Here is a 25707-nt window from a genome sequence, read left to right as displayed (position 1 = left end):
ACTGGTCTGCTCTGTGATAAGATCCCTAGTCTAGGGCTCCCATACCTTCTGGCCTTTGGGGAGGAGGCTTTGTTAGAGACCCTACAACATATTTTTACTTGAAAGTTTAACTGGATTGATTCGTTTTAATTGAATTAACACAAAGGGGGGTTACATTCTAGTAACGTAGCGACAAAGCACAAGTGGAAAAGGACTTGGATTATATGCTGATAGGTTTGGAGAGCAGACGAGCAGTGCTGTTCGATCCGATGTTTGTGCCTTTGGGGCTAGCGCCTCTTACTTTAAAGTGTTTAGAAATAAAAGCTGAAATGGTTTTACATCAAGAAATATTGCTTAATGTGCTCATACATTTGCCATCATGGTGGCTGTCAGGTTCGACACTGCTGCAGATGATGTCACTCTCCTTTCAGTTTTTGTACTGAAAGATCAGTACCACCTTTTTTGCCTTTATGGTATTTTTATGTATTTCTATGGATCTTTGAATGTGTACGTGATGTAGTCCAGCATGTTAAGGAAAACATAGAGAGTCCTGTTTGACCTACTGAACCTTTCGTATTTGACCGTACATAAAGAATCTTTGCACCTGTGTATAACTGCAGGGGGAGGTACAGTGGAAAATGTAATCTGTGAGCCATGCACTGTTGTTTGTATTGTGGTTCCTTTTTACTGAAAATGATAAATCAAAATAAAAAAAGAATCTTTGGACCTGAACATTACAAAGAACATGCATTTTGGATTGAAATGATGTAGCCAGGATAAATAAACGAGTAATTAATAATATTGATGGTAAGAACCTCTTCACAAAGTGCTCTCTTTCTGCTCATTGGAGATGGCTTTTCTGCAATTTCAGCGGTGCAACATACTTTGAATACTTAATTTATACACAGACGATAGTTTGCTTTTATTGTATTATATTTGTTAAAAGGTCTTAAAAATAGTAAGAGAATTATGTGTGGAGTTATCGCCTTGGAAAGTTTCTTAGCATGATTCTTAGATTTCATAAGAACGAGATGATTGCTTTGGGGCTATTTCTATTTTTTTAAAGATTTTTATGAGGTTCAACCTCCATTAGCATTATAGGGTCCAAACGCTTGGTTTGTAGAACATAAAAGTGAAGGTTCATTTCCTCCTAGAAAAGGAGTGGTTGCTAAGTAGGGTATGGGTGGGAGTAAGAGAAGCTCTCAATTTCTCTCTCTAGCGGTCATTGCAAAAATGTCAAATATAACCGAAAGCAGTTTGACTTAAAGAAAACTCTTTAGCTTTGCATGTCTTGACCTCTCAAGCTTTGAGCCATGACATATTATATTTAAGTATGTTGATGTGCACATACTTGTTGGTGCACCCAAGGTACCATAAATGGGGTTACACGTGCAGTAAATATCTTCTAACTTCAGATAATTGCTGGTACTGTGCCCTTACAATTCTGACAGCTATACTAAAATCTGCTGGCCCTGGCGTAATGGAATGGTGCTTTAGAGAGAGATGTTTCTTCTTCTGAAAGGAAAAACACAGAACAGGAGAAGCTAATAGGATGGAAGATAGAACCAGGCGGGCAGGACTTGCAGGAGGAATATAAGTGCAGAACAAGTCAGCATTTTGGAAAGGTTATGTCTTACTAATTGACATCTTTAATTTCATTATTAACCTATACTTGTGTAATTTTTTTATTTCTTACCAGTGCATTGCTTTGCTTTACTATTTTAGGATTTAATAAAGTTGTTCTTTACTTTAAAAAAAAAAAAGGGATGATGTGTGGTGCAAAGCTTGATTCCCGCCTGGTGCTCATGCATTGGTAAGGCCATCAGGTTCTAGAATGCCTAATTTGGTTTCCGTCTCTACGTTCCAATATTGGCCGTTTGCAGGGGAGACACACTGGGCCAAGGTGCCAATAATTAATCAAAGTCAAATGTATTAATGCTTGGTTAATAAAAAACATTACATAAATAGATTCATAAAACATTTATCACATTAAAAAAAAATTTCATGATTTGTTTAAAATTGCTATAAAATTGTAAGTTATGCTTCAATGTGATATTTCATTTGTTATCATCACTTGAAACTTTACCTATATATAAAATTAATAAAGAAGGAAACAAGAAAAGGTTAAAGTGCAGCAGTTATTAAAAATTAGATAAATGAGCTTGTAGTTTCCTCTCTGCAAGGTTGAAAATGTTACAGTTTGCGCATTAGGTCTTAAATTTTTGTGTCCACTGTAGCATTCTGTAAAGGCTTGGCGACAAGTTCCTACTCCCAAACATTTAAATGGTGCTGTTGTAGGCGCCAACGTTGAAAGAGAAGAGCAAAGCAGATGATGTGCACAATGGTTTCTTGCGCTTGGGGACACCATCTGCAAATGCTGTCATGTCCTGTCACTATCCAGTTAGGGCGATTAGCTAAGGTTGGGAGGCCTCCTAGACGCTGTTTTAAGCTCTCAGAGTCATGATGTTAGCATAATAAGTGTCTAGGTAAGACTGTTGTCTAAGACCTTGATAAGATCTTATAACAATCCACACGAGTGAGCCCTTTGCAAGGACGGTTTTGCTTTGAAAATGGGCTAACGTCCGCATGGAGCGTTTAACATACTTGTCGGAGACTGCAAATGTAGTCTGCTGATCCCACAATTGGTTAATTTGCAAGTTCCTTATGCGCTTCCTTAAGTACTCTGCACTGATTTCTTAAAGCCATTGGCCAATTATTTCCATAGTAAGTGGTCGAGCAAGCCCTCCTTGGCAGCTTTTAACTTAAAACTAAGTTGTAAGAAAGCCCCTTGTTTTACGATAGATTGCTTGACCAGATCAAATTTCAACCTGATTTAAGATGGAGAAGCGTTGCTCGGTAGAAAGAAAAGTTGTCTGTAGATGTTCAGATTAAGAATGTCTAATATCTTTGTTTCCAAGCCACAAAGGGGTTTGCACCCATATGAGATTGTTGGAAGGAGTTCTACGCTAACAACTTTCAATAGTGGCAACAATGTTGGGCCCCGCAGGGCCTTCTGTAATGTAATAATTAGCCTCTTCTCTTACTTGGCCTTCCTGTGTGCTTTGTAACGCTATTACTTGCAGGTATGCCTTACATGTCATTTCGCTTTGTTTCTTTTATGTTTTGCAGACAGCTGTCCAATTCGGGAAGGCCAGATGTGCCTTGTTCCTTGTATATGAAAGAGCTGCAAGGTTTCATAGCCAGAGTTATGAGTGACTACTTCAGACACTTCGAGTGTTTTGACTTTGTCTATGACAACACCGAAGCCATTGCCCAGAGAGCAATCGAAGTGTTCATTCGCAATGCCAGTCTATTGAGGCCCCTTGGCGAAGGTGGAAAAATGCGACTTGCTGCAGACTTCGCACAGGTAGATACTCAACATTCTTTTCTTCTGCTGTCAAGGGTCCGGGGATCAGTATTATTGGATACTTGTATAGCAATATTGAATTTCTGTCCTTCAAATGATTAATAATTGCCCTTTCTTCGAATGCAGCACCAGATCCATCCACTTGCCTCTCCAAAGACTTGTCAATTAATCTCATATCGTTTCAGTGCCCTTCAACTCCCAGTCTTCCCTCTTCTTTTCTCTTTTAACTAGCTGAGTTTCGCCTTCGGATTGACATTTATTTTTTCACCTCCTTTTTACCTAGGTGACGTTGTTTTTTGTTCTCCTTCATATAGTATGACTTTCTTTTGCCATTTTTACATTTCTTCTCTGCTTGTTACCATTCCCCACAGTCTAAGCACTCCACAAATGGTAAATGAGCTTGTTCATTCGTTGGAAATGCTTATGCGAATTTAGAGTAGATCACTTTTCTGATAGATACTTTTAAATCCAGATTACTCACCTTTTGAATCTACCAAGCGTCAGAATGCATCTGGATATCTCGCTGCTGTAATTCCTCGTGCTGGCAAGTGGCACCATCGGACTCCCTTAGGACTCCGTCCGATCTTTTGACATGACACAGATCCACATATAAATGCCACTCGTACGTGCTGATGAAGTTTTGCTTTCAACTTTTTTCTGTTTACAAAAATAGTTTTTTTCATGTTGTACAAGGATGCACCCCCCTCAAATCACAGGTTTTAAACTGTACCATGCCTGTAAGGAAACATCTGGAAGTCATGGACCAGTGTCTGTCTTTGGCTCTTCGACTACAAACACAATTTGAAGACTCCAAACACAACTTTAAGATCTGTGACAAAGGATCCCTAATGCATCCGAAGGCCATCTGAGAGTGTGCAGCTATGCTGTATGTCACAGAGCAAATGAAGCTGGGTTATTCCTGATTGAGACCTCAAAACTATTTCTAGTTGCAGTTCTCTGGTCAGTGGCGGCCACCACAACACAAAGGTGGGGTGGGGGGCCGAAGGAGAGAGACGGGGAAGGGATGGGAATAATAAAACGTACCTTTCGCTGCTGTCCCCGACTCCGACGGCCGCCTAAGTGCTCTGCCAGCAGTGTCTAAGAAGGTAGAGGCTGCCCAGCCAATCCAGACACTCTTCTCATGCAAGAGTGTTGCACCAGGATTGGTCTGATCGGCCTGATCTGCTGCTCAGACACTGATTTGTAACGTGCAACTTTTCACCCACCCCGCTGTGATCACACAGCAGGGTTGAAGAAATAGAAGTGTGCCTGTGTATTTGGCCAGCCTAGGATGGCCGGTAAAACGTACATGCACACTTCTAAGTGCTCACCACCTGCCTATCATGACCCGGCCCCACCCTACACGCGTGTCAGAGCCAGTCACAGAAAATAAAAGGATATTGTTTTATTATCATTTAATTTGCTGTGACCGAATCGGACGAGGGGTGCACCGCTCCTCTGCCATTGCGGAGGAGCCGCCCCCGCTTCTGGTAAATCCAGGACAAAGTCAAAAGACAAATTCTTACACAAGCGCTAAAAGGACAGGGAGAACTCAGCTCTGTCCTGCTGTTCCCATTCTAGGTAGAAGTTGTGCAGCTGACATTCAGAGTTGAACCCAATTCAAAGTTTCCACAGCAGATGGAGGCCTTTAAGGAAACAATACTGCATTTATTCCAGTTTGCGCACCGTAAGGCCATTATCTCCAGTTGGATTTCTGCTGGTTACCCTCACAGTCGGCTGAACTGGTTGGGCCTTACGCATTCACACTAGGAGAGACAAATGATGAGAGCCCAAGCACATCCTTCTAATTAAACAAAGAAATCACAAACAAATGCTTGTGTGCTAAATGGACTATGGTGACATTTACACCTGAGCCAATAAAACCTAACTTAGAGGGATCAAAAAATAAATTTTAGAGATCTCTTCACCCACAACTTATTGTGGCATGTTTCATTTTTGTTGACACCCCCACACCAGAGTAGGATAATACCACTCTGGTGGACTAGACCAAAAATGAGGTTTTTAAATATTCTTTTATCCAGGACAATTGAGGGGTTCAGATGTCTTATTTAAAAATACCTAAGGGAATACCTAAAATATTTACTTTTATTTGTAGGTGATCTTAGTATATCTGTAAAACACATCTTCTTGTTCAAAGGTAAGGAATAATGGTTCACTTAACCACATATGACTGCCAACATGTCTCTACTGATTATTGGGTCTGTACAGGCCTACAGTCTTCAGGGCTTGAGAACTCCTCCCTGACTGATTAATGCATATATCTCATGCAATATACAAGGCATACGGCTCTCATACCTGTCTACTGTAATGCAGCAATGATATCCTATTCTGGGGTGCCTCTGAGCATCATGTTCAAGAGTGGGGGCACCTCCTCTGTAGTCACACAGTCGTCAAAGGGTAGAATTAACCTGCCAAACCTATTCAGCAACCAATCTGCTGCATAGTGGAGTGCAACGCTTTCTGCTAAATATTTTTCTTCCAAGAGTTTGGCCGTAAGTTCTTTGAACCCTGTTCTTTGAGCAGCTAGGAACATGCCCTTTGGGACATGGTGAGCAAGATCTTGCCTGCTCTTCCTGATGATTTTTGAGATTCCTGTTATCAAACTGCTCATGACAGCCAGGATGCTTCAAGATACAAATATGGACACAATATGGACACTAGAGTCTGTATCAGCTAAGATGCATGCTAATATGTTAACCGGAGATCTCAAGGCATTGGTGATGAATATGCCATGTGATTGAGTCAAACTGTTCAGAGTGAAAGCAGATTCAGCAAAAGAGCCCTTTAAAGTCAGGTGGGCTACTGCCTAGTCCTCGGTTTCCCTTCCCCACCTGTCAGTTCGACCAACAATACTGTTTTTTCCAGGGGTACTTGAGTCACTTTGCCTACTGATAGGCTCACCACCTGTCCAGCTTCTTTGTGGCTCCAGTGGGAGTTGGGGTAGCAGAAGTCATGGCCACCAGTGGATGCAGGAGTCCCTTTATCGTCTACCTCATCAGCTGCAGCCTCTGCCAAACCACATTTAGTTTCCTCTTCACTGGTCATAAGGGAGCAGCAAGAGCAGAGTTAGATTTTTGCCTCTCTGCCTGGCATGCAATTACTTCCAACCGGTGAGTTCTTCAGGTTGTTCAATTTGGTTATGTCTTTATGTCTACACCCAACTCCGATTCCACCAGTTTGTGGGAAAATATTGGCTGAGTATGCCACCATCTCATCCAGAGGAGTTCAGACATTTGTTTGCCAAGCGTGCAATCAAATTATAGTCTAGTTGGAGAGAAACACATGTTGGTACTCCCAATACTTCTTGGTCCTCAAAAGGACCTGAGTCTGAGGGTGATTCTGGATCTCAGGGTTCTGAATACCTTCAACATGGAAGGACAAGTTCCATATAATTTGATATTGGCACATATCCTGTTGGGCTTGGATCAAGAGGACTTGATGGTTGTCTTGGACATGCAGGATAGTTACCTTTTATTTTCTGATCCTGCAGTCCTACAGGAGTTTTCTCCAGTTTGTTGTGGGATTAGAACATTTCCAGTTCACTGTCCAACCCTTTGACCTTACCTCAACCCCCAGGGTATTCACAAAAATCATGGCTTACTTATAAAGCTTTGTATTTAGAAAACAAGGGAACCCCAGTATTTGGACCCGGGTGGGTTAACATGGTTAAAGAGAACGAAGGTCTGTGTGAGGCCAATATGGTACACTGGTAGTCTGGGCTACAATTCATTAGGAGCAGGGTTGTTTTTTTCATTCTTTTTATTAAAATAACAGGCTCCAAAAAACAGTTGCATACTGTAAAGCATCGGATAATATGTGGACACACAGAAGGCAAGCTCATTTATAATACAATTCTGAACATTTCGATCTGCATACAAAGACAAAGATGCATACATAGCGCTAGAAGGTTTCGGAGACAGACTGGATTTCCAGTAAATCCCCCCTGTACATTCTCCATGCCGCCCATATTTTCTCCCATTTCTTGGGACACCCTCCACTTTTATTATCACTTTTTCAGCTCTTTGACACCAGTCTAGGTCATTTTCCCAGTCTTCCACTGTTGGTAAAACATTACTACCCCATAATCTCGCTATATTTCTTATGGCAAACATGCTCGCTAATGCCAGCCAAATCTTTTCCCACTTGGGCCATGTAATGTCGCTCGTAACTTCTAAGATGTGCCATCGGGCCTCCAGTGGAACCTCAGTGCCGACCACTTTAGACATTATGTCCGCCAGTCTGGACCAGTATGTCCGGATCTTGGCGCAGTCCCACAAAATATGGAAGAATGTTCCCACCTCTCCATCATTAGGAGCAGGGTTAATCAGTTATAGCGGCGTAACAAGACCAGGCGGGGCTTGTAGAACAATGTATGAAGGGACACAAGGTTTTTGAATGACATCACATTTATTCACATCATAAATGGAGTATCATTCGTTACTTTAAATAGTTATGGTGCTCACACAGATACGTGAAAAGTGCGTGAAGTGAAGGTGCTGGTGACAGTTAAAATTAAAATTGCATTGAAACAGAAGAACAAAACTCCAAATTAAATTATTAAACATTAGGGAGTTAAGGTTGTAATAGTCGACGGCGGTTCGAGCTCAAATAGTGGAGATCATCATCAGGACGAACATGGTGTGAGCATGTAGAATTTATGGAAGTCGCAGAGCGAGGAAGGAGTTAAGCTGGTGTGGAGAACCCCGGCAGGTGTGGGTAACTTGAGAGGTGCTTATTCTTGTGGTCAGTGGTATTTACGATCTGGTGTCTACAAGGGAATCAATCCTTTATTACTTATAAAGATAGGAATACATGCATTGACATACCTTAATGACTGGCTGCTAAAGGCGGGCTTACTTCGATTGGTCTCGAACCCCTTGAAAGCAACAGTTTTGGTACTGTCAACCCTGGAATTCTCCACATCAGTGAGCTGAAATCCCATCTTCAGACTGCGCAGAGGGTTCCCCTTTTTAAGGGCCATCTTGGGCTTGGTAGCTTTAAAGGCCCCTGCCTTCATAACCATAATGGGTTTGGGACATTCCAGCAACGATCCTGATGTTTTAAGATCATTCGCTCTTTCCTCCCAAGATTTCTGCTCATTGTTTCAGTAAATTGCAGGTGTTATCTCTTCAGCTGCCCTATACCACTTTTCCCCCCTTCAGGTTGGTGCTTTGGACTTGGACATCCTTGCGAAAAATGATATCTCCTTTTTATGTTGGGAAGTCCTTCTTGCTCCCAGTGTTCTTCTCTTCCCCACATCCCACTTAGGAGGATAAGAGGCTGTGCCTGTTGGGCTCTCAGTCTCTACAATAATAGGACCACGGAGTATTGTGTGGCCGATCAACCCTTTGTTGGTTTTGCTGGTGCAATAAAAGGAAAGCCAGTCCAGAAATTGACATTATTTAAATGGATTACCATTGCAACTTCCTGTGGTCCTTTAATCTCATTCCACCAGGGCGAAGGCTGCGACTCTGGTCCTCTCTAAAAACCTTCTGATGTTGGATATTTCTGAAGCTGCTAGATGTGTGTCTGTCTGTACTGTATCGAGGTCCACAGGAAGTTCAATTTTACTTGCTTGTTGCTATGTGACTTCCAGGTGTACTCCTCTGATTGACCATCTTTGATGGGTAAGGCTTTTGTTATCAGTTTAATAGGTGAGAATTATGCGGTTAAAATTATCTGTGATAAACTCAGTGAGCAGGGGTGGCACCTATATGTGGCTCTGTTTCATCACTTCCTGAGATGGACGGAGCTGTGTTGGAATCTGATGGCACCTCCTCGTAGCGCACTGAAGCTGTTGCAGAAAGTATTCTGGATCCAGTCTGACACCTGGGAGCTTTTAAAACTTGAGGAATCATTGGTTAGAGAGAGAATCCAACAGAAAGAGTGCTACTGGACGTAAGTACCTTTTATTTTTAAGCCAATGCTCAAATAAACCCCATTTCCACTTTTAGGTTTGTTGAATTTGTAAATGAGGTTATCATGTATATAAAGCTTTTCTGTAAGGATAGTTGAGCCTTGATTTACAAATATTATCTGATTTAGACCTTTAGCAGCTTGCTAAAAAAAAGGTCTGAGGAGAGGCGGATGGGGGCTACAGACACCATACATATCTTTTCAATTTGCTTTCACATTTTTGAGGACGTCTGAAAATAAATTTAGTTTGTTCTCGTTAGTGTAGTTTCATTCATTATTTTTGTCATAAAATTAGAAACATTGATATGTAATTTTAGTGTCATTGTCTCATACACCTGAAATTATCAATGCGTGATTGATAATTGTTCCTTTAGTAAATTTATTAGTAATTAGTAATATATTTTGCAGATTTTTCACAAATTGTTCTTATAAACCAACAGCTTGTCAGTCACCTGGAAAATCATGGACTGCTGGATTCTTCACAGTCCGGTTTTAGGACGACACACAGTACATAGACAGCTCTGGTTGAGGTAAAGGATAATATCAGGCTGGCTTTGGACAGACGTCAGTCTGTCATTCTTGTCCTGCTTGATTTGTCCTCCACCTTCGACACCATCGCGCCTAGCATCTTAGAACACCAGCTCTGGGAGATTGGTGTCAGGGGGAACGCCCTCAAGTGGTTCAAGAGTTACCTTACTGAGCGAATCACTACTGTACAAATGGGTAAAGATGTTTCATGTGAAAGACCGGTCAAGATGAGAGTGCTACGGGCTCTATTTTGAGCCTGAGTATTCTCTATCTTTATATGATGCCGCAGGCCAAGCTGATATTATGGCTCTGATGTCATATCTTATGGTGACAATTGCAAAAAACACAGTTGATGGACAGAATGTAGAACAGTGTCATACATTCACCCCAGTACAAGGATCTGGGCCTAAATCCATCGTTTTTTTGCACTCCACACCACCCTGGGTTAGACACTGGCTATATGCAAAATCAGCTCTGACCCTGTGCCTCATGGGAACAGTCCAGTCCGAACTACCAAGCCATGTCTTTCCCAGACCGGAATCAAGCATCAAAGGACCGGTTTCTGGCTATCAGCCTTCATCAGCCAGGATAGCTTGACTCCAGTGGTGTGGAGAGCCTGGGACTCACGTCTGAGTATACCCAGCACACTCGGGGTGAAAATTGCAAAAAACACAGTTGATGGACAGAATGTAGAACAATGTCATACATTCACCCCAGTACAAGGATCTGGGCCTAAATCCATCGTTTTTTTGCACTCCACACCACCCTGGGTTAGACACTGGCTATATGCAAATCAGCTCTGACCCTGTGCCTCATGGGAACAGTCCAGTCCGAACTACCAAGCCATGTCTTTCCCAGACCGGAATCAAGCATCCAAGGACCGGTTTCTGGCTATCAGCCTTCATCAGCCTGGATAGCTTGACTCCAGTGGTGTGGAGAGCCTGGGACTGGGAAAGACATGGCTTGGTAGTTCGGACTGGACTGTTCCCATGAGGCACAGGGTCAGAGCTGATTTGCATATAGCCAGTGTCTAACCCAGGGTGGTGTGGAGTGCAAAAAAACGATGGATTTAGGCCCAGATCCTTGTACTGGGGTGAAAGTATGACATTGTTCTACATTCTGTCCATCAACTGTGTTTTTTGAAATATCTTATGGTGACGACACGCAGTTCCATCCATCTTCAATTGAACTGAGCCAAATCGGAGATCATGTTTTTTGGCAAGGCCCAGGAGCACTGGTCTAATGACTGGTGGCCCACTAGCCTTGGCCTTTGTCCAACTCCCAAACCAAATGTACGAAATCTGGGATTCTATATGGACGACCAATTGTCCATGAAAAGTCAAACCAACCATATCATCTGTGCATGTTTCGGAGTGTTGCGTAGTTTACCAAAGGTCTTCAAATGGATCCCTGTTGAGCCCAGGAATCCATTAGTTCAGGGCCTAATAATAAATCGGATGGACTACGGAAATGCCCTGTTGTTCTCATTAATGAATGTCATCTTAACAGACTTCAAATTTTGAAGAACACCGCGGCCAGGCTGGTCCTAAATCTTTCACCTAGATCTCCCTCCGCGCCGTGTTTAAAATCCTTACACTGGCTCCCGGTTAGAAAACAACCTTTATTCAAGATCCTTTGTCTGACACATAAACATATGTATGGCAAAGGTCCTGGATACTGGTCCAAAAAACTATGTTGGTACCAGCCTCATAGGTTGTTAACATCCAGTAACGAATCACTGCTTACTCCTCTCAGAATTCGTACTGCCAGAAAAGGAGGTAGATCCTTTTCTTTTCTTGCCCCTACATCCTGGAACAAAATTCCCTTAAATTTAAGCACCATCACCGATCGCAACTGCTTTCGCAAGAAGCTGAAGTCATGGCTATTTGACAACTAAGCAAATACTCCATCAGAGCCGTTCTGCAAGCGCCATGAGACTTCCGAGTGATGTGTGCGCTGTACAAATGTCACTGATTTGAAGATTTGGAGTGAATTTACAAAAGTGCTGCTTAGTTCAAGCACTGTATTAATAGGATGTGTTTTGCATAGTGCTGAAATAGGAATGTACATGTGTAGATACTCACTATACTAAAGTACTTACTGGGTAATGAGAACTGCAGGTATTCTGTTATTAAAAGTTTTGCACCCCTGCTGAGATGGGCTAGTCCTCTCCCGTTTAAATGAAAGAAGTACTGGTACTCATTATCCGTCAGTATCTGCCTATTTAAAGCACTAGAGCTGCAGCCCACATTGTTACTTTCAATGTCTGTGTAAGTGCTGAGTCACGTTAGAAAGGGAGAGATATCTTCAGACTGTACATCTCCATAAATTTCTCCTGGCTTACACAACTGATGTGTTCAAGCTGCTGACAAGAGAGCAACCTCCATATACACCTTTGATCCAAGCTTGCACTGATGGTAGTGAACTAAACTTGTGTAAAGGCAAGTGCACTGGCCGCTTGTTGTTTACTCACCTATTATGGGGCTCCTTTGGACATATCATGCCATTGACTGGCTTATGCGGAGAGAGCATGAGGCTTGTCTTCCCAGTGATAGGCCCATCTGACGGTGCATCATTCCAGTGGTTAGCCCATGAAGCATGATACCACAGGCACATCATGACGCCGATGAGCCTGTGCAGGGCTCATGGGGTAAAATAAGCCATTCTATAGCCATTGAAATATAGCTGGGTAACACCGTGCATGATATTCCCATATAGGCATTAACTCTCCTTTGTAGTAATATCTGATGCTTATCTCATGGAATGGCTGGCATGCAGTGGGTGCTTGGGGCCCATCATAGCATTGACTGACACATGTATAATTGAATTGATTGGCATAGTGGAATATTTGTGTTACTTTATGGCATTGATATGGCTCTGTTGGAGAAATCTAACATACATCATAGGTTCTACTGGCCTATGACTGGGTATGGCTAGTGCTTATTGTCTTTTTGACTTGAATGGCTGATGGGGATCTCCTGAGTTGCATCTTGAAGCTCATTCACCTAAGGGGACACTTTCGTGGTTCATCATGGCTTTGACTTGTCTAGGAGGAACCATCTGGGGCAATAATATCCTTGACTGTTCTGGGGGGGCATGCTTACCATAAGACTTTACTTAAGCTATTGACATCGACTGAAACCCTTAAGCTTTCTTTCATGAACAATGAGTGCCACTGAGCCGCATATTTCTGTAAATATGTGTAAGCCTTAGCTATTTAATTGTATAGAAAGTATGGAATGGGTTATTGTTTAGAATGTCATCTTGTGTTCCAATATAAACTGCAAGCCATCCTCAGACTCGTAATCCCCAAGCTTTTCATATGTCACCAGCTTATACCTTGGCACACCTTCACCCATTACACACAAACATCCATTATATGCAAAGTAAAACCCATCCAAAATGCTGCTGCAAGGCTTCTTCTCTGCCTTCGCCCAAGTCCACACCAGTTCTGCAATAGTTCCACGGGCTACCTATAGATAGAAGGGCAATGTGCAAGGTATTCTGCAATCTCCAAAGAGCCTCTTAAGGAAAATACACTATATCTATTAGCTAAATTCAAGCCATACAACCCAAACCGAACACTGCGCTCCAAGCCTGCCCCACTTATTATCATGTCCTCATTATACAATAAGAACTCCATAGAATAGACTTGTTTCTGAGCAAACTGCTTTTATTATGCAGGTAAGCAAAAATATGGCTGACCTATGGTTCGCCCTGGCATTATATAATTATGTACTTCCATATATGTGAATTATGGCCCACAATAATACTAAAACCACAATATGAAGCGGTGAAAAACAAATTGCAACTTATACATATTAATGCCACATAAGACATATTTGCTATTGTGGTTGTGCATCACCTGCACTGTACAGCCAAACATTACCAAATGAACAGGCATGGAATAACTGAAGAGATCTGTCACACCTTACTGGACAATTTTGGAGGACTTTAGTAAAGTCCATTCCCTGCAGGTCCCAAATACCTATACAATCTAATCACTTCTATACATCTCACATAGACACTCCGATGTGGGATAATAATAAAAGATGTCCATCCTAACAGATCTCTCCACTTCTTTCTTCATCCAACCATGCTAACTGAGTACCACAACTATGTACAAAATTTCAGATGGGACAATCCAGTGCAGTTACCAGATAAGCACATTGTATCAAGTACAATAAAGATACCTGCAGAGCTGTTCAAAGCCACCATCATCCCGAAAACCATACAACTGCACGTCGATATCTTACACTTCATCATCAAACACACTGCTACACACTGCATCTCATAACACAATAAATGACATTGGTGGTAATCACACATCACAGGGCAATGCTTTCTACATAGGATCAAAACAAAAACAACATCCTTTCAACCACACACCCTACATGGTCTAGCATGTTACTCATGTAGGCAATTGCTTCAGCGCTCCACATAGGAGAGGTAAACTCTATATAAATGCTGCCAAACAGTACAGTACAATACCAGCGAAACCTAAAGAAGATTCTGAAATCGATATAACATCTAAAAACTAGCATTAGTGGTGTAGCCATTAGCATATGAACCAGAATGACTGCTCTTTTAATCTTCTCCCAGACCATCTAATCTGTCCCTTGACAAAACCCTGCCATATCCTCTCTTTATAACACAGTCCTATTAGTAACGATGAGTCACTCTGTCCAGTTATGATCTTGAACAAATCAAAAGGATGACCTGGCAATTTCAGAATGCACATAATAATGTACACCTAAGGTCATCTTATGTTCACTAACAATATTGTTTTAGGTAGGAAAATAATGCACTGCATCTTCATTTGCACAGTACTAAAGTTAATGTTCATATTGGTAACGCCATTAAAGTTAATATGAAAAGAAGGTGAGTAAGTATTATGTAGGAAGACAGTACAGTTGTGCTAAACTAAGTAATTCGTCTTCAGTTAAGTACAGTACTCCGGTTTAACTGTTATTCTCGAACATCTTTGTTTAAATTTTCTTGAATACTCATATTTCTTGCCAAACAGAGAAGCAATCTCTTTTTGTTGCGTTGCATTGCCAATTATGTTGTCCTCAGATAGAGTAAATAGAGAGAAACAGCATAAGATGGTTAAATAGTTTAACTGGTAGGCTTCATGGCTATATTAACTACAGAACTACAGGTGTTTCGTAAGGTATAGCCATAAATTTCTTGTATAAATGAATCATAACTTGTGAACTATTACGCTACAATCAAGTACATTTATTATATGCAATGAAAAATCTCCTAGCTAACGTACAGGGACGTTTCAATTCTATTAAGGAGGCGGAGGCGAGGATTAGGCTGTCACTTTCTCCCTTTATTGTACTCCAGCAGCATTAAAAGTATCAACATTCATAAACAAACTACATTTCCCATGAGCATCAGGGAAAATGGAAACAAAAAATGTCCCAGTCACTGTCCAATCCCAGGTCAGGGCTCCTCATATATTCCTCTGCTGGCACTCTATCCTCCTCTTTCTTCGCTGCTCCAGCAGCATACAGTTGAGTGTTTTTCTTTACCTTTTTTATGACTGAATCTATATTGTTGAAGATTTCATTATTGAGATGTACAGGGTCGCGCAGGCTAGCGCGCTGATGTTTTTCCCCCTGGGGGTTTGAGGCAGTGACTCTGTGTGTGTGCCGCGGGGGCGTTCTCCGCTCCTTTCGCGGTTGTGATCTCTCAGGCTCTGTGCGCGGGCGGCCTCCCGCCGCTAGGGGACCGCGCGTCCTTCGCTGCTGCTCTGAGGAGCTTTACCCCCGCCGGCCTCGAGACGTTGAGTTCCGCTTCGTACTCGCGTCGGGAGAAGCGGCTCAACTGACTCGCGCACCACAGGGGAGGACTGGGGTGATTGTCTTTCCGATTTAGCAGTGCTAAGGCTACAATATCATTTTCAGAGCCCCTGCCTGGAGCCTGAACACCCGCGAGGCGGGTAGGATATTTAGTGTGAGTTCGGGACCGGCCCAGGCAGGTTTCCTCTCAGTGCCTCATAACAGAGGCTGTTTGGTCCCAGTTTCATTGATACTTACCCCGCTGCGGTGGGAAGAAATATCTCTCAGGGCCCTGTCCTGTTACAACCCCCTTATTGACTTGGCTGATTGCTGTTGCACAGAGGCACTATGGAATATGAGGAGTATTATGAGGAGGAGGAAGAGCAGCAGGTCATGTACTTGCCGGTAGATGACCATTTCTGCCAAATTATGGATTCCTTCATTTTGAAGGCAGTGACGCGGGTGGTTGCACCCCTAGAGAAGAACATAGATCAGCTTCAGGCGCAGCGCCAATCCCTTGGGCAAGGGGCAGACCTTTCGGGGCAAACGGACCCCATACCGCCGAACCAACCATCGACGAGTACCACAGACCCCAAGAGGAAGCGCTCTGAGGACGCGGGGGTAGACTCCGACGCCTTTTAGCGCTTGAAAAGGGCTTTCTTAGACGCAAAAACTGCTGATACCCCTTCGACCTCAAAGGAGGCGCCGACCGGAGACTTTGGGGGGGGGGGTCAGGACGATGCGACCACCGTCGACCCAGACGAGTCACCCCAAACCTCGGATGGGGAACCAGAGCGTTCGTGGCTTCCCTCCCATCCCACTCAGGCGTCAAGCTCCGACCCCAGCTCAGACATGCTCAACCCGGACGAGTTGCTCCACCCGCGCTCATCGTACTGGGTTCCCGCTCCCAAGGTGGCGGCCTACATGGCGGCCAGGCTTCGTAAGCCTTTGGACCAGGAGGTGCGTAGTTGTCTCCGGGCAGAGTGCCCGCGCCCCACCTTGGAGGGTAAGGTTACGGTTACCCCAGAGATTGACCCCAAAATGTCCACCTTCCTCACAAAGTTTGAGGACCCCAAGAAGGGCATAGACAGATCTTGGTGGGCCTGCCAAGATAAACTCTTGGACACGGCGGGGCCTTTGGCAAAAATCTTAGACATGGCCGAAGACGCCAAGGCCTCGGGATCCATGATTTCCCCGGAGACCCTTTCCGGTTGGGCGCAAAGGGCGATTATTTTCCTGGGGAACGCGAATGTAGCCATTTCTACGGAGAGGAGGAGATCTATTTTAATTAAGATAGACCCGAAGTTGGGGGAACTAGCCACATCTGAGGCGGGTCCGATGGCGGAGGGTAACCTCTTCGGGGACCCGTTTGTCAAAGAACTGGGTAAATTTGTAAATACCTTTAATTCTCTGGACAAGGCCCAGACGTCCGTGAAACTAATCTTCACACCACGTGTTTTTGGCGCAACCAGTCGAGGAAGGGGCCGCTTGTCTGGCAGACCCTATAACAGAGGCTCCTACAAGCAGGGTGACTCTCACTGGGGTCAATACCAGGTTCCTGACAAGTTCGGAAACTTCTACCAGACCAGAGGTTATCCCCGCCGCCGCGGTGGAAGAGGAGACGGTGGCGGGATTGGACAGTGACTGGGACATTTTTTGTTTCCATTTTCCCTGATGCTCATGGGAAATGTAGTTTGTTTATGAATGATAGTTTTTAATGGATGCTGGAGTACAATAAAGGGAGAAAGTGACAGCCTAATCAGAAGCCTCCGCTCCTGACATAGAATTCATTGTGGTCTGGCACTAGTTTTGTCTTTTGGGTCTTCTTCTGAGGCTACTTCATTTCACCATATAGAGAAATACTTAATGTATGACTAGCTGTTGTTTGGTCTTGCAGAGTAGGTATCAATGTTCAATATGCTTCGTTCATTTTCCCTTTTTTCCACCCGTGTATGGGAGGAGGCGCAGCAGGGGGCTTAACCCAGCCAGACAAATTCTGCAGTTTCTAAGAGAATTTGAAGACAATCTTCTGGCCTCCGCCTTGGTGTCTTGGGAGTATTTTGTTTTTCCTAGCAGTGTAAACAGTCAGCCAGCAGTTAAGATTAAAGTTGTAATCTTCAGAATTGTTACAAAGATCTCAGTCTAAATGAAAAATGTTGGGGAAAGTACTCGTGTGGTGTAAAGAATTAGTCTCAGGAACAGTACAATTGAGTAGTAGTCAGCTGCTGTCCCAAGTAGTGACACCTTAAGGATTTGTGGGGCCCAGGCAAAATATATATTTCTCCCTCCCCAACCCCATATGGAACAACTTAGAATGTATTATTACTTTTTGGCTCCTTTGAGGCCTCGTGATGTTCAACAATATTGTATCGTATGTTAAATCATCCAAAACGTGTCGCACTAACAGCAGAAAGCTCAAACTTGAACAAGCATCGATGAAGCCATTTCTCTTTGAGCTTGGATCTAGATCTGTTTTACTTACAATAAAGTTGTATTTGTTGTTCAGTGTTTACCAGCTTGTAACTTCCATTGTAGGAAAACATGCTAAAGGTGGCTTGGTAAATTTATAGTAGACTAGTACATAATTAAAATAAGACATATCCACTTCGCACTTGAAATTGTAGCTTTCATTGCTGAAGGTTTGTAATCACAAATATATCGCCTTCATTGCTGGTATTCTTGCTGCACACAGTAATAATCAAAGTGTTGCTGGGAGGCTTTCCATCTTTCCATTGATTAAAATATGATAATTTTCACCAATTTTCTCTTCCCCTGCCTTGTCACTCTTCTATTTCTGTGTGCACTTCCAAAGATCACGTTACCTGTAACCATCCTGAGTAAGGGAAATTGGACATTGCATGATCCAGGATAAGCGCAAATACATAAAGACAAGATCATAGTGAGACATATCCGATAGAAATGATATAGAAATATATTTGAGATAGTGAGGGACACAACATATTTGGAGAAAGGTGAGGTAACCAGAAAGAAAAAGATAAAGAGAGATGAAAAGAGAAATATGTAGATATAGACAGAGAAGCAGAGAAATAAAGTTTTAGAGTGAGGTAGAGATAGATATGAATAGAGATGTGGAGAAGGAAATGTAGAAACGTAAAACTAAAACTAAGTTAAATGTACTAAGTCCCTGCCACATTTTGTGCAGCTCCATCAAACACCAAAGTTATAAGAATAAGAAAATTTCATTTTAGTTCCACCCCATTATGGATGGCACAAAACTTGGCATAACAATAGAAAACAAATATTTCCTAGGTTCTTCCAAATTTTGTGTAGATCCATCACAGTGTCAAACTTATTAGCAAATGAACACATTTCCAAACCCTCATATTTAACTGGACTCCCTCGTTATGGATAGGCACACATTTTAAAATACAGATGGTAATCTGAACATATTTAGGGCTCTATTATGAGTCTGGCGGTCCACGAACCACCACACCAGACTCATGGGGGCGTGGCAGTGGTTGGCTTCCAACCGTCCTATTACAATTAGGGTGGTTGGACTGCCACTGCCCCATTGCGGCCGTCAAGGAACTGCAATTCCGAGGCGTGCTGCGGTGGTCAGGATGCCCCAGTATGCTTGGTGGGACCACAGCGGTCTTGCCAAGCATATTACAAGTTTCCTCTGCCACAGTTCTCATGACGGTTCCTCCTCCATGAACACAGTGGCAGAGAGGAAACAAAGGGGTGTTGTCTTTGCACCCTGGGGTGCATGCAGTGGGGCACAACATTGCCTCCCTGTGTGCATGCACCACAGTTCTTGCATGGAATGGACTTTTAAGTCCATGCCGTGCAGGAACTATTTTTGGCGTTTCCATTGCAGTGCTCATTTTCAGGACACTGACGTGGGAACGTAAACAAAAAGCCTGTCAGACCTGAGAATACTCGTAATCTGTTGGCCAGCCTGACCACGGGTTTGGCTGTGGGGCGGACCTGGCGCCACACCGCCAAACTTGTAATCAGGTCCTAAGTGTCTGCCCTATATCGGGCATATTCATCAAACTGTGCCAAAGTTATAAGAAAATGAACATGTGGCTTTTCAAGTGATTAGATATACAAAAATGTTAACCCTCTTAAGCCCACACCAAGCATTAGCAAAGATAGTAGGTCTCATATTTATAATTGGAGTACTGAGCTGTTGGCTTTGCCAATTTTCTTTTGTTAAAATATGGTTTAAAAAGGTAAAAGAAAAAAAATCTAATTACTGGAGGAAATACGAACATGTACTATGGTATATCAAAACTGTACATTGAATTAATTGTTTTCAATCTTAATAAATGGTGTCGTTTATTTTCCAAATACTTTTCACTCGGGAAACTCTGAACAGAATGCAAAAAGGAAGTGTTAGAATGTAAAAGGGACGGCTTGCCAAGTCTTAAGTAACTTTCCACAGGATTTAGTTATTTCTCTTCTGTTCTAGACCAGGGAGTAGATTTATGAGCCTCCAGAAGAAGTGTCATGCTAAGTACACATTCTGCCTCCGATGATGGTGGGTACAGCAGATGACTCTTCATCCTGTGCCATAAGAGCCCTTATGTTTCTAGGCTTGTGCTTTTATGCAATATGTGGAATGCAGGAGATAAAACAAAAACAACCTTTAAAGTCTGCTGTTCAGTTTTACCCCAGCAAAAATACCCCTAGCGCTGTGCTTTTGCAGACCAACTGAGAGGAGTGGGGAGAAATACGACATTCAGGGTGAGGGAGGGACTTGAAGGGAGCAGTACACAAAGGAGAATGCTAAAAAATACATGCACTCTCATGGAGTGCTGAATGAAAATGTTCCTAGCCATCTTAAAGGAAAGTTTAAATACTATTAAGTATTCAGAGGTGAGGATCAGGCTTTACTTTCTTCATTTAATCTATGCAGCAGTCAAGTTAAACATTAGTAACAAAAAAACATTAAACTACATTTCACAGAAACACTAGGGAAAGGTAAGATCAGAGTTCAAAAAGTCATCCAATCATGGCATAGGACTGTCTATATCCTTGCTAGTCCTGTCTTGCTTTCCCTCTTTCTTCCTGCAATAGAAGCAGGACCTGGCAGATGTTACTCCTTTTAAGACTCCAAACCTGCAATTAACAACAGGTAAAGAATGTAACCTGCAGGTACAGCCAGTTTATAGCATAAAACTAGAAATTTAGACAGAACGATTAAAGAAAAAACATTCTGTTCCGTCTCAGAACATAAACATACCTAATGCATATTTAACCATGCACATGTATTGAACGTAAATATATTCCTTACATCTCATAACAGATCCACAAGTCGGGGTGGACAATTGTATAGCATTGGGTGGGCTAATCCTCGCCTCCAAGTCCTTTATATAGTTAAAACTTTCCTTTAAAATAGCTAGAAAAAAGTTTCAATCTATATCAGGACCCGGAGATGAGGATTAGGGTTGAAATAGAGCCTTTTGAAGGTTGAATTTGAAGACCAGTCTGCTGCAGGCATGCACTGAGGACGAAGGCATAGCGCCTCTGGTAGAATGTGCACCGGACACCTGCCTCCTGCATGACCCATCTTGCAATGGTGGGAGAAGAGACTGCCCTGAATGGTTTTTGCAGAGCATTGAGCATTTGTCGTTCCCCCTGGGGTTGTAGATCAGCAGTTAAAGCCTCATTAGCTTGATACACAGTTTCGGGGAACCTGGGAAGACCGAATAGGAGATCACACAGAAATTGCACTTTGTGTGTCTGGAATTGTGAAACGTGACCCCCATCTGGGGTAAAAGTTCTGCCAGTAAGGTCCAAGTCTCAGACATCTGAGACCCTCCTGCATTAAACCAAACGCAAAAGGGTGGCCAATTTGACTGACAGTTGTTTACACGAAAGGTACTTGTTGCCAGGTCATGATGTAAAAAGGTTCAGTACCTGATTGATGTCCCAAAGCACCGAGCCAAAACACAAGAGAAGGGTGAATGGGACCTAATGGAGAGAGGTCCAGTACCTGTGCTCCCAAGGTCAACATGTCAATCACTGGAGGGTAACTGGTCCTAGAAAAGGAGCTTGCCTATTTGACCATTTGAAGTACAAGTTAAAGAAAGCCTAACTCATTTAAAGGTTACTGGTTGGATATAAAAAGAACAAGCATTTGCAATGCAATAGGTCTCGCATTTACGCTACTTTGAGCTATTGGTATTGTAAATGAGAATGCCTTTTATTTATGTTTTTAAAACCAAAACATAAATAAAAGGCATTGTCAATAGCTCGAAGTTGCGTAAATGCGAAACCAATTGCATTGCAGATGCTTGTGGTCTGGTGGTTTCCAGACAGACTATCGGTGCCTGCCACGAAATGCCTCTGTGAACTCGCACTGCTAAGCGATATATTGTTCCCTCAAGTGGGGTGCTCTTGCTAACCTTTAGGGAGAGGGGTGAGGAATAGAACCAGAAGCACACAGCCAGGAGCAGTCAAAAGATGGCAAGCTGCGTGCACGCAGCAGTTCACAGAATTTTTCCAGAACGCTGAGCTCCAGGTAGAGGGGGCAAACCTCTGCAAAGCCCACCTGTGGAGCAGAATTTACCACTCATCCCTACTGTTTACCATGACAGCCTTTCAGTTGACACTCACTCCTTTAAGCCCTTACGATGACCACAGAATGGATATGGCCCTATTTGTAAGCTGTCAGCTGGCATCATGCCTTGAACGGGACTTCCATCCGTCCTGCTTCTTCAGTCAAATGTGCTAAGCATTCTGGGACTTATAGGCTTATCGTTATGAGAAGAATAAAACTAGAAATTCGTGTTTATGAAGAGCACCTTTCTCCATAGCGTTACGGACACTGTTTGCAGTCACGGTTTCGCCTGAAAGTCTGATGCGTTCGAGGTGTTGTAGTCTTGTTGTTTTACTGCATGTAAACTAATTATACTGTCATACCTGATAGCAATGATTGTAGGTTCAATGAAAAAGACTGGAAACTGTCTGTGTTGTAAAAACAAACACTTTCGGGAAGTCCCTCTGTTGGCAGTGGGCCAGTTGAGTGAGACGCAAACAGGTTTCTTCCTTTCAATGGAGTGTGACATGTAAGGCAATAAAGGTGTAACAAAATCGCTAAATAACACCGGGAGCTCCATAAACTAGCGGAAATCGCAAGATTACAACCCACCGACCCAGGCAACTAACAAAGTCCCTGTCCCCGCTTAGTGCTTCGATCCCTCCCTATAGTTGCAGTGCGTACCAAACCTGCTGCAAAGCGCCTCAGTGTTTGGCTGCCCGCAGCCTGAGATGACGCGCTGGGCTGATGGCAACAGTACAAACGTGTAGCTTAGTCTTGTGCTCAGATGTAGATCTGCGTTAAAACAAGCCCGTGCTCTTGGTCAAGAGAAAAAGAACTGTTTTCGTAATGTTTGGTGGCTGTTCTTGAATGAAAATAACTTAAGCAAACTCGTCAGTTCTGCTCTGCCTAACTTTCAGGAGGTGCTTCAGCTGTTTGAAGGTTTGATGAGACGGCGTCTAGACGGCTATGGAATACACTCCCTATGCACAGTGGTAGAGGGGGCTGCCTTCCAGATTGTCTTGGTGGACAGTTGAGAACACGAGGCACAGTGCAGATAAGGTGCACCATGACCGCCATGGTGCCCCACAGTGATCTGATTAATTCACGGTCTAACGGGTGCGTTTAGGGTAGGAAAACTTAGGAGTGCCAAACGAGATGAACTGGTGACTTATTTTTTCCTTTTTTATTTGGCTTCTACGGAGTAAACAAGTTGTGAATGAAAGAAGGGACAGAGACGAGGAAAGGTGGGAGGGAACACGGCCTGGGGGAAGCTGGCTGGGGAGGGGGAGGAGAAATCCAAGTAAGGCTGTGTGCGGGGAGAGAGAGGGGAGGGGCTGGAGCTGGGGAACAGATGGCCGTCAAAGTTTATGGCCCGGCTTCTACGGAGTAAACAAGTTGTGAATGAAAGAAGGGACAGAGAGGAGGAAAGATGGGAGGGAACACGGCCTGGGGGAAGCTGGCTGGGGAGGGGGAGGAGAAATCCAAGTAAGGCTGTGTGCGGGGAGAGAAAGGGGAGGTGCTGGAGCTGGGGAACAGATGGCCGTGAAAGTTTATGGCCCGGCTTCTACGGAGTAAACAAGTTGTGAATGAAAGAAGGGACAGAGAGGAGGAAAGGTGGGAGGGAACACGGCCTGGGGGAAGCTGGCTGGGGAGGGGGAGGAGAAATCCAAGTAAGGCTGTGTGCGGGGAGAGAGAGGGGAGGTGCTGGAGCTGGGGAACAGATGGCCGTGAAAGTTTATGGCCCAAAAGCGCGTGCCTGTGGCCACGTGAACTCGAAGAAAACCGCACCAAAAAACCCTTGGTTTGACGAGTATTTTGAGCACTTGAATTCTCTCCATTTTCCATTCCTTCGGAATGGAAAAGGCGAGACCTAAAAAGGGGGGCGAATACCTCCTCGTTAGAAAGTGGCAGGTGTTAACACTCGATTTATAACTGGTACTTACCCATTTTGGTCGTTCATACTCCATGCAGGAGGGGGCTATTTAAAGGGACCGTTGCCAGCTCACCACGATTGGAGGCGCACGGCAGGATCTGTGTGAAATGCCAAAACGCATTCCGATTTTCGGGCCATAGCGAAAAGTGCGCAAGGTGTACCCCCTCTTGCAGTTGGAGGACCGCTGCATGCCCCCGCAGAGAGACTGACTGGAAGCCGCAGCTTAGGAGTGATCAAACGTTTCCGTGGCTGCTGTCACGCAATGCAATGGCCTCCCTGAAAAACAAAGGCAGTAGTTAACAATGAGCAGTAAAAACAACCTGCAAGGAGACCAGAGTCCCAAAGCTGTTTAAGGTGGGAAATACAGCAACACACTGCACAATGAGAATTTTATTTTTAAATTTGTTTTTATTGCAGAGTTAGAAATATGTTCTCAAAGTTAGACCAACCATTACACTTATGACATCATGACGTTGAAGGGAAAGCAAAACACTACACAGCCATTTAGCCCACATCCCGGAGGCTGGGCGGCGCACCAACAGTACCGTGCTCCAATAGACGTCTCAGTGTAAGCCCTGTTCGGGCATCCGGTCGGTTATATCATGTCGTATCCACTTTTTCCCCCGCAGGCCCACCCCCCCCTTGCACCAGCGGTCCCAGTGTACTTCCTGGGCGCCAACAGCAGCACTCTATCAAATCCTAACCGTCCCAATCGATCCTTCTGAGCTACAGCTCGGTGCCTAACTACTCTTACCAAGAACAACCCCCCCTTTCCCCCCCCCCCCCCCAACAACTGCTGCTGATTTGGGTACTGATAAGCCGTGCAACCACCATAGTACATCCCCTATAGGATCCAGTCGCCATCGCGTAATCCACATGGAACCCGACTATCCCAGCTCTCCCTCTTCATCCTCCGCCATATAATCACGCAATGCCTGGACCACCATCTCCCACGCCCTAGCTAACTCCAAGCACTTCTCCTTGCCAGACCCAGTGGCCTGCCGCATCCTGATAGTACTCTCACAGTTCGACCATTTCAACAACTCATTCATCCACCTCCTCACAGACGGGCCTTCCTTAGCCTTCCAGTGCCAGGTTATCTCTCTTTGAGCCAGCATAATACCCAGGTCTATAAATTTACTTGTAATTTTTGTCCTCTTGGTATGGGGAAACCAGAGGAGCAAACACGCTGTCACGTCAAAGTTCACCTCCCGCTCCGTGACTGCATTTAGGAGTTCCCCCACCTCCTGCCAGTACGCCCCTAGTTTCGGGCAGTTCCATAGCATGTGAACCAGATCTACTTCGGGCTCTAAGCATCTCGGGCACACCGCATCGAGCGCCTGGAAATACCGCCTTACCCTCTCCGGTGTCAGGTACGCCCTATGGATAATGAAAAAATGCACTAGTTGAAATCGCGCATTCCTCGTTCCCTTCCAAGTCCTTTGCAATACTTGGCTCCAAACCGTGTCCGGTATGGGCTTGCCTACGCTGGCCTCCCATCGCGACTTCAGCGCTAGCAGTGGTTCCATTCCCTCACTCCGCAGTCGATTATGGAGACAAGTCACCGCTTTAACTGTGCCCGCCGCCATCACCACATATTGGCATGTCACTGCTACCTCTGGCTCCCCCAACCCTGTCCTCCAGTATCGCCGTATCGCTGCCA

The 25707-nt window shown here is 44.0% G+C and overlaps 1 protein-coding gene and 1 pseudogene across 1 annotated transcript in view; both read left to right on the top strand.

The window, feature by feature from the left end:
• The window catches only part of COG5 (component of oligomeric golgi complex 5), a 1241975-nt gene extending 1237760 nt beyond the window's left edge, over positions 1-4215 (top strand). The window contains exons 18-19 of the mRNA XM_086929720.1: positions 3109-3346; positions 4063-4215. Coding sequence (XP_086785846.1) covers positions 3109-3346; positions 4063-4215 — 391 coding nt within the window. The remainder of the gene's footprint in view (positions 1-3108; positions 3347-4062) is intronic.
• Positions 4216-15948: 11733 nt separating this feature from the next.
• On the top strand, positions 15949-17244 carry LOC147750602 (uncharacterized; annotated as a pseudogene).
• The last annotated feature ends 8463 nt before the right edge of the window (positions 17245-25707 follow it).

Source organism: Lissotriton vulgaris, chromosome 1_1 (genome assembly GCF_964263255.1).
Source record: "Lissotriton vulgaris chromosome 1_1, aLisVul1.2, whole genome shotgun sequence".
NCBI classification, from domain to species: domain Eukaryota; kingdom Metazoa; phylum Chordata; class Amphibia; order Caudata; family Salamandridae; genus Lissotriton; species Lissotriton vulgaris.
Note: the sequence above shows the minus strand (reverse complement) of the source record. Positions and strands in the feature narration are given on the sequence as shown.